This window comes from Chaetodon trifascialis, chromosome 16 (assembly GCF_039877785.1).
Source record: "Chaetodon trifascialis isolate fChaTrf1 chromosome 16, fChaTrf1.hap1, whole genome shotgun sequence".
In the NCBI taxonomy this organism is placed as follows: domain Eukaryota; kingdom Metazoa; phylum Chordata; class Actinopteri; order Chaetodontiformes; family Chaetodontidae; genus Chaetodon; species Chaetodon trifascialis.
In genome coordinates this window covers 5,743,295-5,761,160 of record NC_092071.1, presented here as the reverse complement: position 1 = coordinate 5,761,160, position 17,866 = coordinate 5,743,295, and the positions used below count along the sequence as shown (strand labels likewise).

The following is a 17,866-nucleotide window of genomic DNA, read 5'->3' as shown; positions in this document are numbered from 1 at the left end:
AACTTCCTCATAAGTCAAAGGTTTGGACAAGAATTTTGCTTGCAAGCTTTATCAGACGCATTTTTCCTGCTTGCACGTCTCACACAACAGATGACCACTACTTGCCTAACCCTAACCTGACCCTAACCCAAGTTTTCACCCTAAAATTGAATGATTTATGTCAAGATGTTGGAATTAAGGTGAGTCCCCACAATGTGACTGTGTAAATTCTGTTAAGTTTGTTCAGTTTGTTGGTTTATTTTCCAAAACTCAAAGGTTTCTTTGTAACATTAGTGTCTGTATAATAGTGGTTGTTATGTGTCTGCTCAGAACTTGGAGCTTTATGTTGGTTATTGTCATTTTTGTGACAACGTTTTCATGTGACAGTTTATTGCTTTATTTTTAATTTGTTTGTCACTGAGATTAAAATTTTTGTATCTTTTCTTTTTATCTTTGATTTTCAAGTTCCAAACAGACATTGACACACACACACACACACACACACACACACACACACACACACACACACACACACTTCTACAAAAAAAAGAGAGAAGAAAATACTGATATATATCAACTATAAAGGGCTGCACAGTGGCGCAGCAGGTAGTGCGTGTGCCTCACAGCAAGAAGGTCGGCGGTTCGATTCCCGGGTCAGGCCCTTCTGTGTGAAGTTTGCATGTTCTTCCCATGCATGCGTGGCACTCCGGCTTCCTCCCACAGACCAAAAACATGCTCATTAAGTTAATTGGTGACTGTAAAATTGCCCCTAGGTGTGAGTGTGAGTGTGAATGTTGCCCTGTGATCGACTGGTGACCGGTCCAGGGTGTACCCCGCCTCCCGTTGACAGCCTCCGGCCGAGATACACTCCGGCCCCCCCCGCGACCCCGAAAGGGATAAGCGGCATAGAAAATGGATGGATTCAACTATAGATGAGTGTTGAAACCACCATTGAACTGTCTTAAGATGCAGATCCTCAAATGACCAGTGGATACTGGCTTAAAAAAACTCTGCACTTCAATCATGAAGATTATTTATGATTTATTATAGATCGTCTCAATTTCTTAGTTATGCTTGTTTTGGTAACTTGTTTCGACTGGATTTGTGTTTAGTGAAGAAGATAAGAAAGCTCAGAGGAGCCATACACATCTATCTTTGTGACCTTGTTTTGTTTTGTATCTCGACTAGCTGGGAGGGGATTATCAATTAAAAACCTATGCAGCCATTGTTAAATTCATCAACATTGTACCATATTCAGGTCTAAATATCTTTTGAATTATATCTTGAAAAATAAAATTAATGTTTTTCCCAACCAAAAAACAAATGTGTCAACAGTAACCATGTATCTTTTTTTTCAAGATTGGAGTCACTGGTCCTTGTGTTCTGGGACATGTTTCCTTAATTGGCAGGAGCCTCTGGCTAAATCTCAGAGTAAATGTTGTTGTGGTAGTGTTGTTTTTCAGATGCTGAAAACACTCTGAGGTGAGAAATCCCTCCCATCCGACCCAATCTCCTGATAACTCATTTAGACACATTAAATATTCAAACCTGTTAATGTTTTCAGTAAATATTGACATTGTTAATAATTCCTGTGGGTGTTTATCATGAATCTTCTTGGAGAAGGGATGACGTGAGCCTCTGAGGATGCCATGATGGCAAAGTTCAACAAGTTGAAGCAAGTCCAAAGTAAACAGAGAAAACTTAACTTCATTCACCAATGTCTGAACCTGAAACTTGTTAGTTCAAAACTGTGCTAACCCATTTCAAGCTGCACTAGACGAGATTTTTAGGTAAAAATCAAGGTGTCTTCTGAATCTAAACTTGGGCTACAACAGAGTAACATCTCATCGCCAATGCCTGTTCATTCTCCCTGTTTGCCAATATGCTTCGCAGGGGGGTATTAGCTAATATTAAATAGCTACTTCATGGTCTTGCTGAACAGAGCATGACCAACTGTACAGCACCTATGGCCTTCATTTAAGTGAAAAGATGAGTGTGTGGGAAGAGTTTGGGACAGCCACAGAGAAACCCATTTGTTTGTTCTCAAACTGGCAAAATGCTGCATGACTAAGGAAGGAGAGGAGAACTATTGACCCTGGCTGCGCATATGAGTGGACGGTTGAGGAAACACATTGTAGAACTCCTGAAGCCAGAGTTGTTGGGTTGAAGACAGAAGAAAAGCTTGTCCATCTCTCAGACAGAGGTCACTGAGGTAGTCATAGAGCTTCTCAGTGACAAGGTGTCAGGACTGCATGATCATCGGCGCTCAATGGAAGGGTTTTCAGTGTATACTTACAATGTAGAAGTTAGGAGGAGAAGTGGCGCCTCCAGGTCTGAGTCCATGATACATCTGTGGTACAATGGTGGATTGCGCCGGGTTTTGTATCAGTATTTTGTTCTGACTCAGGAGTGATGGTAAAACGGAGCATGAGATTGAGCGGCTGTATAATACAAGTGCTGAACTGGACCATCAGGAAACTTTGCTTGAAGGCAAAGCTCTTGATTTAGCTTTAGCTGGGCCACCAGCTCTAACCTGGGCCAGTACTCAACTGCCCACCTCAGAGGCCCCTTCTTCCCTTACCACAATGATTACTCTCTCTATCCTGGAGAGGGACATGAACAGACATGCCATGTGCCAGCCTGCTTCAAGACTAAAAACTCAAGGACCACAGGATTTAATGACTTCAGACTAGTCACCTTGACCGCCGTGGTAATGAGCATCTTGTGTTGTCCCGCCTCAGAGCCATAACAGACCCTCAGACAGACCTCATGCAGTTCACCCCTGTGTGCAGAAAGGAGCCAGTTTAAGAGGTTCTGCATGTGATTTGGGTGCCCCCTGCACAACATTGTACAGCAAGCAGATGGTGCCAAAGCATAGCACAAGCCACTCAAAGGGCTGTTCATGGGACCTCACTAGCACATTACTGATACTTCTGCTGTAGAATCTTAGTAAGTAGACAGGAGTACCTGGTACTTATACTGTACTTTTGTTGATGTGTCCACTGTGGTCTCCACTCCTGTTTGGGCAGGCCGCATACCCCAGGCCACTCTTTGTAATCCCTGTCCATGACAGTGAAGATCTAGCAGTTACCCCTCTCTCCCAAAGATATCACTTCCTACTCTCTCCATGGGGCACCCCACTGGAAATTGTTGGAACTGGGCATGGGATCTGTCTATGGGGCCCTTAGGTGCAGTGCAACTGCGGCAGCTGGACAGTCGTCTTCCATATCCCTCTGCTGGTCCCTGTAAAATCCCTGTCAGAGGCAAAGTGTCTTGGTGACCCCACAGTGACTGTACGCTCATATTACTGTGATATGGCAATTGAATGGTGGATCCGACATTTATTAAAGCAATAATTAATGTCACTCTAACTGCACTGTGCTAGATGCACCACGTGGTGTCATTTAACAGCATAGATAATGACTACGACTATCATTTATATCAAGACAGCAAGACATGTCTGTGTTTACGTGAAAGAGCTTCAGCAGCCACATTGCAGGCCGGGATGTGACTCAGCCGTGTCCAGTGGATTTTGCTGGTTAGCAGTGGTTAACACTGACAGCGTTCATGGCGTCATCTGTACTTTTCCCACTGTCCCACTGTCTTCTCTGTACATCATTACCACAGTGACTGCTGATCAACAAAGCACTTGCTAGCTTGTGAGCATTGGCCATGTGTTGTTGTACCTACAGTCTTAAAAATGTATACCACTAGATTTTTCATGATGTTTTGTATATTTGTACTGAAACATCTTTGACCAAAACACAACAGAAAACAGCATTAGATATAAGTCAGTAAAAGTTGGACTTCGGCTAACTTTTCCAAGTAATGAGGCATTTAATGAGACATTATTGTTGTTATGGAAATATTGTTTTCAGTTTGATGAAATACTCAGAGGTATCACAGAGAGAAATCTCCACATCTGACCTAATCCCCTGATAACTCATTTAGAGACATTAAATATTCAATACCTTACTCATCAAGTTTTCAGTAAATAATGACATAATTAATGCCACCTGGGTGTTTATCAGTAATCTTAATGGAGAGGGGATGATGTGTAACTTTGTGGAGACAAAGTATGGCAAAGTTCAGCATGGACAAAGTTAATGGAGAAAACTTCAATGTCTATCCCAAAAGTTAACTTGAGTCTTAAATGTCAGAATTCGGAAATAATTATGAAGCTTAAAAACCTTCATGTATTTGTAGATAATGTTTCACATTTCAAGCTGCCCTTCAGAAGACTTTTGTATAAAAAAATTAACATGAAAACTGCCATCCAAGCCTTAAGTGAGACCGATCTCTGTTGCCACTACCTTAGACTGTTCATTGTCCCTGTTTGCACACACAGTAGTTCATAGATCGGTATACTTTACTTTACTTTAAGTAATGTAAAGCATATTTAGACCTGAATATGGTACAGCATTGATGAATTTAACAATGGCTGCATAGGTTTTTAATTGATAATCCCCTCCCAGCTAGTCGAGATACAAAACAAAACAAGGTCACAAAGATAGATGTGTATGGCTCTTCTGAGCTTTCTTTTCTTCTTCACTAAACACAAATCCAGTCAAAACAAGTTACCAAAACAAGCATAACTAAGAAATTGAGACGATCTATAATAAATCATAAATAATCTTCATGGCTCAATAGTCTGAACTTCCTCACAAGTCAAAGGTTTGGACACGAATTTTGCTTGCAAGCTTTATCAGACGCATTTTTCCTGCTTGCACGTCTCACACAACAGATGACCACTACTTGCCTAACCCTAACCTGACCCTAACCCTAGTTCTCACCCTAAAATTGAATGATTTATGTCAAGATGTTGGAATTAAAGTGAGTCCCCACAATGTGACTGTGTAAATTCTGTTAAGTTTGTTAAGTTTGTTGGTTTATTTTCCAAAACTCAAAGGTTTCTTTGTAACATTAGTGTCTGTATAATAGTGGTTGTTATGTGTCTGCTCAGAACTTGGAGCTTTATGTTGGTTATTGTCATTTTTGTGACAACGTTTTCATGTGACAGTTTATTGCTTTATTTTTAATTTGTTTGTCATTGAGATTAAAATTTTTGTATCTTTTCTTTTTATCTTTGATTTTCAAGTTCCAAACAGACATTGACACACACACACACACACACACACACACACACACACACACACACACACACACACACACACACACACACACACTTCTACAAAAAAAAAAGAGAGAAGAAAATAATGATATATATCAACTATAAAGGGCTGCACAGTGGCGCAGCAGGTAGTGCGTGTGCCTCACAGCAAGAAGGTCGGCGGTTCGATTCCCGGGTCAGGCCTTTCTGTGTGAAGTTTGCATGTTCTTCCCATGCATGCGTGGGTTCTCTCCGGGCACTCCGGCTTCCTCCCACAGACCAAAAACATGCTCATTAAGTTAATTGGTGACTGTAAAATTGCCCCTAGGTGTGAGTGTGAGTGTGAATGTTGCCCTGTGATCGACTGGTGACCAGTCCAGGGTGTACCCCGCCTCCCGTTGACAGCCTCCGGCCGAGATAGGCCCCGGCCCCCCCCGCGACCCCGAAAGGGATAAGCGGCATATCAACTATAGATGAGTGTTGAAACCACCATTGAACTGTCTTAAGATGCAGATCCTCAAATGACCAGTGGATACTGGCTTAAAAAAACTCTGCACTTCAATCACCCCCAAAAATCTTTTGAATTATATCTTGAAAAATAAAATTAATGTTTTTCCCAACCAAAAAAAACCAAATGTGTCAACAGTAAATTTCACTTCTGACCATGTATCTTTTTTTTCAAGATTGGAGTCACTGGACCTTGTGTTCTGGGACATGTTTCCTTAATTGGCAGGAGCCTCTGGCTAAATCTCAGAGTAAATGTTGTTGTGGTAGTGTTGTTTTTCAGACGCTGAAAACACTCCGAGGTGAGAAATCCCTCCCATCTGACCTAATCTCCTGATAACTCATTTAGACACATTAAATATTCAAACCTGTTAATGTTTTCAGTAAATATTGACATTGTTAATAATTCCTGTGGGTGTTTATCATGAATCTTCTTGGAGAGGGGATGACGTGAGCCTCTGAGGATGCCATGATGGCAAAGTTCAACAAGTTGAAGCAAGTCCAAAGTAAACAGAGAAAACTTAACTTCATTCACCAATGTCTGAACCTGAAACTTGTTAGTTCAAAACTGTGCTAACCCATTTCAAGCTGCACTAGACGAGATTTTTAGGTAAAAATCAAGGTGTCTTCTGAATCTAAACTTGGGCTACAACAGAGTAACATCTCATCGCCAATGCCTGTTCATTCTCCCTGTTTGCCAATATGCTTCGCAGGGGGGTATTAGCTAATATTAAATAGCTACTTCATGGTCTTGCTGAACAGAGCATGACCAACTGTACAGCACCTATGGCCTTCATTTAAGTGAAAAGATGAGTGTGTGGGAAGAGTTTGGGACAGCCACAGAGAAACCCATTTGTTTGTTCTCAAACTGGCAAAATGCTGCATGACTAAGGAAGGAGAGGAGAACTATTGACCCTGGCTGCGCATATGAGTGGACGGTTGAGGAAACACATTGTAGAACTCCTGAAGCCAGAGTTGTTGGGTTGAAGACAGAAGAAAAGCTTGTCCATCTCTCAGACAGAGGTCACTGAGGTAGTCATAGAGCTTCTCAGTGACAAGGTGTCGGGACTGCATGATCATCGGCGCTCAATGGAAGGGTTTTCAGTGTATACTTACAATGTAGAAGTTAGGAGGAGAAGTGGCGCCTCCAGGTCTGAGTCCATGATACATCTATGGTACAATGGTGGATTGCGCCGGGTTTTGTATCAGTATTTTGTTCTGACTCAGGAGTGATGGTAAAACGGAGCATGAGATTGAGCGGCTGTATAATACAAGTGCTGAACTGGACCATCAGGAAACTTTGCTTGAAGGTAAAGCTCTTGATTTAGCTTTAGCTGGGCCACCAGCTCTAACCTGGGCCAGTACTCAACTGCCCACCTCAGAGGCCCCTTCTTCCCTTACCACAATGATTACTCTCTCTATCCTGGAGAGGGACATGAACAGACATGCCATGTGCCAGCCTGCTTCAAGACTAAAAACTCAAGGACCACAGGATTTAATGACTTCAGACTAGTCACCTTGACCGCTGTGGTAATGAGCATCTTGTGTTGTCCCGCCTCAGAGCCATAACAGACCCTCAGACAGACCTCATGCAGTTCACCCCTGTGTGCAGAAAGGAGCCAGTTTAAGAGGTTCTGCATGTGATTTGGGTGCCCCCTGCACAACATTGTACAGCAAGCAGATGGTGCCAAAGCATAGCACAAGCCACTCAAAGGGCTGTTCATGGGACCTCACTAGCACATTACTGATACTTCTGCTGTAGAATCTTAGTAAGTAGACAGGAGTACCTGGTACTTATACTGTACTTTTGTTGATGTGTCCACTGTGGTCTCCACTCCTGTTTGGGCAGGCCGCATACCCCAGGCCACTCTTTGTAATCCCTGTCCATGACAGTGAAGATCTAGCAGTTACCCCTCTCTCCCAAAGATATCACTTCCTAATCTCTCCATGGGGCACCCCACTGGAAATTGTTGGAACTGGGCATGGGATCTGTCTATGGGGCCCTTAGGTGCAGTGCAACTGCGGCAGCTGGACAGTCGTCTTCCATATCCCTCTGCTGGTCCCTGTAAAATCCCTGTCAGAGGCAAAGTGTCTTGGTGACCCCACAGTGACTGTACGCTCATATTACTGTGATATGGCAATTGAATGGTGGATCCGACATTTATTAAAGCAATAATTAATGTCACTCTAACTGCACTGTGCTAGATGCACCACATGGTGTCATTTAACAGCATAGATAATGACTACGACTATCATTTATATCAAGACAGCAAGACATGTCTGTGTTTACGTGAAAGAGCTTCAGCAGCCACATTGCAGGCCGGGATGTGACTCAGCCGTGTCCAGTGGATTCTGCTGGTTAGCAGTGGTTAACACTGACAGCGTTCATGGCGTCATCTGTACTTTTCCCACTGTCCCACTGTCTTCTCTGTACATCATTACCACAGTGACTGCTGATCAACAAAGCACTTGCTAGCTTGTGAGCATTGGCCATGTGTTGTTGTACCTACAGTCTTAAAAATGTATACCACTAGATTTTTCATGATGTTTTGTATATTTGTACTGAAACATCTTTGACCAAAACACAACAGAAAACAGCATTAGATATAAGTCAGTAAAAGTTGGACTTCGGCTAACTTTTCCAAGTAATGAGGCATTTAATGAGACGTTATTGTTGTTATGGAAATATTGTTTTCAGTTTGATGAAATACTCAGAGGTATCACAGAGAGAAATCCCCACATCTGAACTAATCCCCCGATAACTCATTTAGAGACATTAAATATTCAATGCCTTACTCATCAAGTCTTCAGTTAATAATGACATAATTAATGCCACCTGGGTGTTTATCAGTAATCTTAATGGAGAGGGGATGATGTGTAACTTTGTGGAGACAAAGTATGGCAAAGTTCAGCATGGACAAAGTTAATGGAGAAAACTTCAACGTCTATCCCAAAAGTTAACTTGAGTCTTAAATGTCAGAATTCGGAAATAATTATGAAGCTTAAAAACCTTCATGTATTTGTAGATAATGTTTCACATTTCAAGCTGCCCTTCAGAAGACTTTTGTATAAAAAAATTAACACGAAAACTGCCATCCAAGCCTTAAGTGAGACCGATCTCTGTTGCTACTACCTTAGACTGTTCATTGTCCCTGTTTGCACACACAGTAGTTCATAGATCGGTATACTTTACTTTACTTTAAGTAATGTAAAGCATATTTAGACCTGAATATGGTACAGTGTTGATGAATTTAACAATGGCTGCATAGGTTTTTAATTGATAATCCCCTCCCAGCTAGTCGAGATACAAAACAAAACAAGGTCACAAAGATAGATGTGTATGGCTCCTCTGAGCTTTCTTTTCTTCTTCACTAAACACAAATCCAGTCGAAACAAGTTACCAAAACAAGCATAACTAAGAAATTGAGACGATCTATAATAAATCATAAATAATCTTCATGGCTCAATAGTCTGAACTTCCTCATAAGTCAAAGGTTTGGACACGAATTTTGCTTACAAGCTTTATCAGACGCATTTTTCCTGCTTGCACGTCTCACACAACAGATGACCACTACTTGCCTAACCCTAACCTGACCCTAACCCTAGTTCTCACCCTAAAATTGAATGATTTATGTCAAGATGTTGGAATTAAAGTGAGTCCCCACAATGTGACTGTGTAAATTCTGTTAAGTTTGTTAAGTTTGTTGGTTTATTTTCCAAAACTCAAAGGTTTCTTTGTAACATTAGTGTCTGTATAATAGTGGTTGTTATGTGTCTGCTCAGAACTTGGAGCTTTATGTTGGTTATTGTCATTTTTGTGACAACGTTTTCATGTGACAGTTTATTGCTTTATTTTTAATTTGTTTGTCATTGAGATTAGAATTTTTGTATCTTTTCTTTTTATCTTTGATTTTCAAGTTCCAAACAGACATTGACACACACACACACACACACACACACACACACACACACACACACACACACACACACACACACACACTTCTACAAAAAAAAAGAGAGAAGAAAATAATGATATATATCAACTAATGATATATATCAACTATAAAGGGCTGCACAGTGGCGCAGCAGGTAGTGCGTGTGCCTCACAGCAAGAAGGTCGGCGGTTCGATTCCCGGGTCAGGCCTTTCTGTGTGAAGTTTGCATGTTCTTCCCATGCATGCGTGGGTTCTCTCCGGGCACTCCGGCTTCCTCCCACAGACCAAAAACATGCTCATTAAGTTAATTGGTGACTGTAAAATTGCTCACACAACAGATGACCACTACTTGGGGGTGTACCCCGCCTCCCGTTGACAGCCTCCGGCCGAGATAGGCCCCGGCCCCCCCCGCGACCCCGAAAGGGATAAGCGGCATATCAACTATAGATGAGTGTTGAAACCACCATTGAACTGTCTTAAGATGCAGATCCTCAAATGACCAGTGGATACTGGCTTAAAAAAACTCTGCACTTCAATCACCCCCAAAAATCTTTTGAATTATATCTTGAAAAATAAAATTAATGTTTTTCCCAACCAAAAAAAACCAAATGTGTCAACAGTAAATTTCACTTCTGACCATGTATCTTTTTTTTCAAGATTGGAGTCACTGGACCTTGTGTTCTGGGACATGTTTCCTTAATTGGCAGGAGCCTCTGGCTAAATCTCAGAGTAAATGTTGTTGTGGTAGTGTTGTTTTTCAGACGCTGAAAACACTCCGAGGTGAGAAATCCCTCCCATCTGACCCAATCTCCTGATAACTCATTTAGACACATTAAATATTCAAACCTGTTAATGTTTTCAGTAAATATTGACATTGTTAATAATTCCTGTGGGTGTTTATCATGAATCTTCTTGGAGAGGGGATGACGTGAGCCTCTGAGGATGCCATGATGGCAAAGTTCAACAAGTTGAAGCAAGTCCAAAGTAAACAGAGAAAACTTAACTTCATTCACCAATGTCTGAACCTGAAACTTGTTAGTTCAAAACTGTGCTAACCCATTTCAAGCTGCACTAGACAAGATTTTCAGTTAAAAATCAAGGTGTCTTCTGAATCTAAACTTGGGCTACAACAGAGTAACATCTCATCGCCAATGCCTGTTCATTCTCCCTGTTTGCCAATATGCTTCGCAGGGGGGTATTAGCTAATATTAAATAGCTGCTTCATGGTCTTGCTGAACAGAGCATGACCAACTGTACAGCACCTATGGCCTTCATTTAAGTGAAAAGATGAGTGTGTGGGAAGAGTTTGGGACAGCCACAGAGAAACCCATTTGTTTGTTCTCAAACTGGCAAAATGCTGCATGACTAAGGAAGGAGAGGAGAACTATTGACCCTGGCTGCGCATATGAGTGGACGGTTGAGGGAACACATTGTAGAGCTCCTGAAGCCAGAGTTGTTGGGTTGAAGACAGAAGAAAAGCTTGTCCATCTCTCAGACAGAGGTCACTGAGGTAGTCATAAAGCTTCTCAGTGACAAGGTGTCAGGACTGCATGATCATCGGCGCACAATGGAAGGGTTTTCAGTGTATACTTACAATGTAGAAGTTAGGAGGAGAAGTGGCGTCTCCAGGTCTGAGTCCATGATACATCTGTGGTACAATGGTGGATTGCGCCGGGTTTTGTATCAGTATTTTGTTCTGACTGAGGAGTGATGGTAAAACGGAGCATGAGATTGAGTGGCTGTATAATACAAGTGCTGAACTGGACCATCAGGAAACTTTGCTTGAAGGCAAAGCTCTTGATTTAGCTTTAGCTGGGCCACCAGCTCTAACCTGGACCAATACTCCACTGCCCACCTCAGAGGCCCCTTCTTCCCTTACCACAATGATTACTCTCTCTATCCTGGAGAGGGACATGAACAGACATGCCATGTGCCAGCCTGCTTTAAGACCACCATCATAACAACTCAAGGACCACAGTATGGCCTCAGAGCCATAACAGACCCTCAGACAGACCTCATGCAGTTCACCCCTGTGTGCAGAAAGGAGCCAGTTTAGGGGGTTCTGCATGTGATTTGGGTGCCTCTTGCACAACATAGTGTAGCAAGCAGATGGTGCCAAAGCATAGCACAAGCCACTCAAAGGGCTGTTCATGGGACCTCACTAGCACATTACTGATACTTCTGCTGTGGAATATTAGTTGTGCAGAGTTTTGCTCAGACTAGGTCCCAAAAGAGCTGTCTCTCTGTTCTAATTCCATCAAATTGGACATAAATGCTCTTCTGTTTTGTGAACTATGGCTGACATGACATGACCAGGGTACCAGGAAATAATAAACTTGTCTATAATGCAGACATGTGATGGTGTCACGTGAAATGGGTGTGAGGACAGAGCTCATATACAGTATTTGTTGGTAGGCAAACCCTGCAGACCAGATCTGCTCACATTGACACAGGAACAGACTCGAACCTGCTGACTGTCTACAGAAGGAAAGTCTATCTGCATGACTTTTGATTTTGCATGAACTTTGCATGGTTTTTGTTTACTGGAATGCAAACTGGAAGAAATGCATTATGTGTTAGTTATTGTGCATTAGTTTTTCAGTGACGTCAATAGGTCAAATTCTTAATTGCTTCTCTGAAATGTCATACACAAATCAATCTCCAACAAATGTCACTGTTGAACAGCAGTATCAGGGTTTACTGGAAAGAGTGTTATTCTCCACTCTGACTACAGCACCATGCTGCATGTTTCTCTTCATTAATGGAACCATGTTATTTACCTTACGGAGTAAACTGGTGTTTCGTGAGACCTCTCGTTACATTCTTCTGTATAACCTCCTTTTTGCAGACACTGTACAGATGGCACTGAGCCAGTTGATGTACATAATTGCTACTTCTAGAACAATGCTGACATATCCTGTTTGTGGTGTTCTCAACATGCTTGGTGATCTCACAAGTCAGATCTCTCCTCTAACACTGGTAGTGATGTCTCTGGAGAGATATGTGGCTGTTTGTTACCCACTGAGGCACGCTACCATCATCACTATCAGAAACACAGGGGTGGCTATTATTGCGGTTTGGGCCTTCAGTTCACTCAATGTCCTGACTCGAGTTCTTTTACTGTTAGAGTTTCCATTTGAGGAGCTGCACAGCCTGCAGATGAAAGATTTTTGTTCTAATGTAGCTATGTTTCTTGGGCCAAAGTCAGCTCTCTATGACAAAGCCTACACTGGTTTTCTGTTTGTATCAGCTGGTCTAGCAGTCATTTCCTCATATATTGGTGTGATGGTGGCAGCCAGGTCAGCCTCCACAGACAAAGCATCAGCTCATAAGGCTCGTAACACACTGCTGCTCCATCTGGTGCAGCTGGGCCTCAGCCTCTGCTCAACCTTTTACAGCCCAATACTCATAGCTCTGTCGAGAACTGTAACAAGGATAGTACTTGTGCGAGCTCAGAATATTTTGTATGTGTGTGTTTTCATCTTCCCCAGATGTCTGAGTTCTCTCATTTACGGCATCAGAGATCAGACCATCAGACCAGTCCTCATGTACCATCTGTGCTGTCGACTGACAGCAGTCGTCCCAGCCAAGGCTGAGAAGAAAAGCTTATCAACTATTGAAGGAGGTCTTCATTAGTAACCATATCTGTAGTGACTGAGAAAGACAGAAATTGAAAACAGTGTCATCATTTTGAAAACAACAAATGTCAGTATTGCTTGAAATTCACTCTAAGAATCCTGTTAATTGACCAGCGTGTAGGATTTAATCAACTGAACATTGATCACCCTCCCTTATATGAAAGGTGCTCTCTATAGCCAGTGTTTGGTTTGTCCATCCTGGGCCACTGTAGAAACATTTTGATGCAACATGGCACACTCAAAGGAAGAGGACCTGCTCCCTCAGCAGATATATAAAGATCATTTTAAGGTAACAAAGACAGTAATTCTTATTTTCAGGCGATTATACACTAATGAAAGCATAGCTATTAGATTACATTTCTGCCAGTAAATCCCCTTAAATTCTACACACTGGACCTTTAAAATATTATAATTCTGACAACATCAAGTGTTAGATTTAAAAAGAATGTCATTTTTTTTTAAGCTGCTTTTATTTCATCTTCTCCTCCCAAAATGCTTAGTTGTAACGTCTAACATATATTGCTGTGGGTCAAATGCTTTGGTAGGGGGGCATTTTATACATTTATTGGATAGCTAAAACTGGAAAAATATGAAAGGAACTGAAGTGTGAGCATAAACATATGTTCATTTTGATTACATACTGACAGGCTTGTTGTATAATCATTAAATGGTTTAAAATCATATTGTCCATTAGTGTAATGGGTTATTTCAATTGATTAATAGATGATTTGACATACAAAATGCAGCTTGACCCTCCGCTTCACTCATCTGCCCATCTTGTCTGGTGATAAGAGCCCGGCAAGCACAGGCAGGCCCCATCAGAGGTACACCAGCCTTTCACATCATTCACTGCATCTAAAACCAACCTTTATCTAACCACAGACACAAAATAACATGAATTCAGATGACACAAACAGTTTGAGGTCCAGCTGCCTGATGATACTCAACAAAATATCAAACCAGGGCAGGCAAGGAAAATACACTCAATTCTTGCCTCTCACAGAGATTATCCTCTGTTGTCCTGTGAGTCCCTTTAACTAATTCAGCAGCTGTTTATCAAACTAATATTAGCGTGTGGAAGTTGAGAGGGCACATTTGAACTGATCCCGGGTATGTACTGCAAGGCCCAGTTCTTGATATGGGCTCCTCCATGAGTGATTGTAAATTTAAAGTCCACTGAGAAATAACGTCTGTCCTTAATGCAATGCAATATGCCCATATGAATCTTAAATTAGTACTTGAAAATAAAATAAAATTCTTGCTTTTCCCTACATGCAGAAATATAGACAACAGTAACATGCATATCTCTATTGTGGCTGTGTTTGATAATGACAGGCTCAAGAATGCAAATATGTTTGCTTATCCAACAGCTCATCTGGGTATTCTCTGCCCAGTTGGACCTGTCTAGAAAACATGCACAGAGAGCAGTTCGGGAGGCATCCTGATCAGATGCCTGAACCAACGAGCTTTGGCTTAGGTGGTAGAGCGTCTTGTCCCCTGGCTCCTCCTCTCTACACATCAGTGTCCGTGGTCCAGAACATTGAACCAGAAGTTGCTTCATGGACAGCGCCTTGCATGGCAGCTTTGTCGACTGTGAGTCTTGCAGGATGGCCTCCTGCCACATGTAATCATTGCATTAAAAGTAAAGAAACTGGTGAGTCTAATCCAAAATTTAAGTGTGCTGCAGTCATAGTTTGTGCTCATAAAACACACAATTCATTCACAATTTATACAATTTGAATAAAAATAACAAGAAAAGTAAAACCACATTCTTCATAATTCCACATTCATTCCTTTCATTCCTCATAATTATACAACAATGATTGTGTAAAATGCAAATAAAAACAGGATTCAATCACCAAGTAATGAAGGTCGCCACTTCTTTCCAGGATGCCCCTTTCGTACCCGATCATGACACGACCAACTGTTACCAGTGAACATGTTTACCTGTGGAATGTTCCAAACAGGTGTTCTTGGAGCATTCCACATCTTTCCAGGTCTTTAGTTGCTCCTGTCCCAACATGTTTGAAACGTGTTGCTGCATCAAATTCAGAATAAGCAGATATTTACAAAAATCAATGAAGCCGATGAGGTAAAACATTAAACATATTGTCTTTGTGCTATTTTCAATTATGTGTATGTCAAAAAGCAAATTACGACATTCTGTTTAATTTATGTTTTACACCGTGTCCCAACTTTTTTGGAATCTGGATTGTATACTAATGCTGTGCTATTTTCATGTTAACCATGCTGACTTCTGTGATGTCACATGGACATAGTGCAGGGCAAAGCTGATATATAGTAAGAGAGGGCGGGCAGACAATGCAGATCAGCTCAGCTCACGTGGACAACAAGCACATACTCTAAGCTGCTTATTATCTGCACAGGGATAATGTACGTGGAGGATTTGGGGATTTGGATGTGACTCAACAGGCATACTTGCGTAAAAGATATTTTTCATTTCTATTCATTGTCTCAGGATTCAAACGGAAAGAGATTTATTGTGCTTTTGTGCTCCAGTAACATTTATAATTTAATACTCTCTTAAACACTTCTTTGAGATGTCCTATGCAACTCAATCTCAGATCAACATCACTGTTGGACTGAGGTTTTCGGAGAGAGTGATGCTTTCCACTCTGTCTAGCTTACCATGCTGCATCTTCTTCTTCATTAATGGCACCATGTTGTTCATCCTGAGGAGTACACTGGTGTTTCGTGAGACCTCACGTTATGTTCTTCTGTATAACCTAATTTTTGCAGACACTGTGCAGATGGCGCTGAGTCAGCTACTGTATTTACTGTCTGTTTCTAGAATAATGTTGACATATCCTGTCTGTGGATTTCTTGTTATGCTTGCTAATCTAACAAATGAAGTTTCTCCTCTAACACTGGTGGTGATGTCTCTGGAGAGATATGTGGCTGTGTGCTACCCACTGAGACACGCTACCATCATCACCATCAGAAACACAGCAGTAGCTATCATTATGGTTTGGGCATTTTGTTCACTAAATGTGCTCACTCGAGTTCTTTTATTGTTAGATTTTCCATTTGAAGACCTGGAGAGCCTAAAAATGACAGATTTTTGTAATACACTTGTCATGTTTCTTGGGCCAGTGTCTGATCTTTATGACAAAGCCTACACTGGTTTTCTGTTTGCATCAGCTGGTGTAGCAGTCACTTCTTCATATATTGGTGTGATGGTAGCAGCCAGGTCAGCCTCCACAGACAAAGCTTCAGCCCGTAAGGCTCGTAGCACACTGCTGCTGCATCTGGTGCAGCTGTGCCTCAGTCTCTGCTCAACTATACACAACCCAGTCCTTTTATTTCTCTCAAGAATTGTTACGAGGATAGTACTTGTGCGTATCCAGAATGTTTTCTATCTGCTAATTATCATTCTTCCCAGATGTCTGAGTGCTCTCATCTATGGACTCAGAGACCAGACTATCAGACCAATCCTTACATACAATTTATGCTATTTATGCTATTTATGTCATTGATAATAGGCCATAAAATACATGGAATATAGAATAAATCAATGTGTCTATTTATTTGCTGTCCTGTTGTCCCCTGAATGGCCTTCATTAATCAGCATATACAGCACTCATAAGAGAGCAGAAAACAGTGAGAAAGTGAAAACTTGAAAGTTTGTCAGTATTTCTTGAAACTAAATAAAGAAACCTGTCAAAATCATCACTCTGACTACCAAGAAATGCTGTTAATCACAATGATTTGTTCAAATTGCTGTTATTTCACTTTGAATTTTATCCTAAAAATTGTGGTGTGTTTTCAACTCCTCTTATGTATCGTAGTATGGCAAATTCCTCAGACTTTTGAATTTCAGGGAATATGAGAGCATATGCAGTAAACGCATTACTTTCATGATAAAAGTAAATCTAGGTTTGTGTTTTGATAATGAAATAAAAGACACTGGCATGCGATTGAGTGATTGAAGCACAAAAAAGCAGGAGAATATACACAGCGAAGAGGGCACGTCAGATTAATAACACAAAACATAATGAACAAATAAATCATGTTACAGGTTAAGATAAGACCTGATAATTCTTAACCTACTGAGGACTTGACATGGGCCACTGACTTTGACACGCTACGTAAAAGTTAATACTAATACTTTTGTACTTTTAAGGAAGTGAAGTACTCACTCTTGTATTCATGACTTTTACTTTTACCAGAGCTTTCACCACTGCTCATCTGCCTGGAGGAGATAAGAGGCAGCCCCCAACTGTGGCCCTCCATACACAACATCACAGGCTGCATACAAAACGTACCTTTAACCAAACTCGCCCCAACCTCCCCATGCATCAGTACTTTTCGTCTCTTTCATTTAATACATTTTTCATCACTGTATGACCGTCAGTGACATTTACTTGGAAAAAAAAGTGTGTTTCAAAAAGCATGAAGGTTAGGTCCACTGTGGCCACTTATCAATGAGCTTTATCTACTAACCATCACTTAGGCAAAACTGACAAAGGTGAAAGTGATGCTTAAGCTCTTTTAATTATATTTTGGTACACCAGCTAAAATGCATTTGGCCAGGACTCCTATGTCTCCATGTATCAGAACATTTTAAGACTTAGGTGTAAATTATTAAACTCTCCTGTATTATTCATTCTTACAAGTAATGAAGCTATACAATCCACTAATGGATCTTTAATGGACTTATGTTTCGTTTTGCATTTGCA

The 17,866-nt window shown here is 41.2% G+C and overlaps 2 protein-coding genes across 2 annotated transcripts; both read left to right on the top strand.

The window, feature by feature from the left end:
- Positions 1-12,168: 12,168 nt before the first annotated feature.
- On the top strand, positions 12,169-13,164 carry LOC139344983 (odorant receptor 131-2-like). The gene has a single exon (XM_070983427.1). It carries the CDS (start codon positions 12,169-12,171, stop codon positions 13,162-13,164), a length of 996 nt encoding a protein of 331 aa, XP_070839528.1.
- Positions 13,165-15,727: 2,563 nt separating this feature from the next.
- LOC139344981 (odorant receptor 131-2-like) lies at positions 15,728-16,663 on the top strand. Its single transcript, XM_070983426.1, has one exon. The coding sequence runs from the start codon at positions 15,728-15,730 to the stop codon at positions 16,661-16,663; it is 936 nt and encodes a 311-aa protein (XP_070839527.1).
- The last annotated feature ends 1,203 nt before the right edge of the window (positions 16,664-17,866 follow it).

Excerpts from the sequence above, each read along its gene's own strand:
- LOC139344983 (XM_070983427.1), top strand. The coding sequence starts at position 12,169 with ATGTCATACACAAATCAATCTCCAACAAATGTCACTGTTGAACAGCAG.
- LOC139344981 (XM_070983426.1), top strand. The coding sequence starts at position 15,728 with ATGTCCTATGCAACTCAATCTCAGATCAACATCACTGTTGGACTGAGG.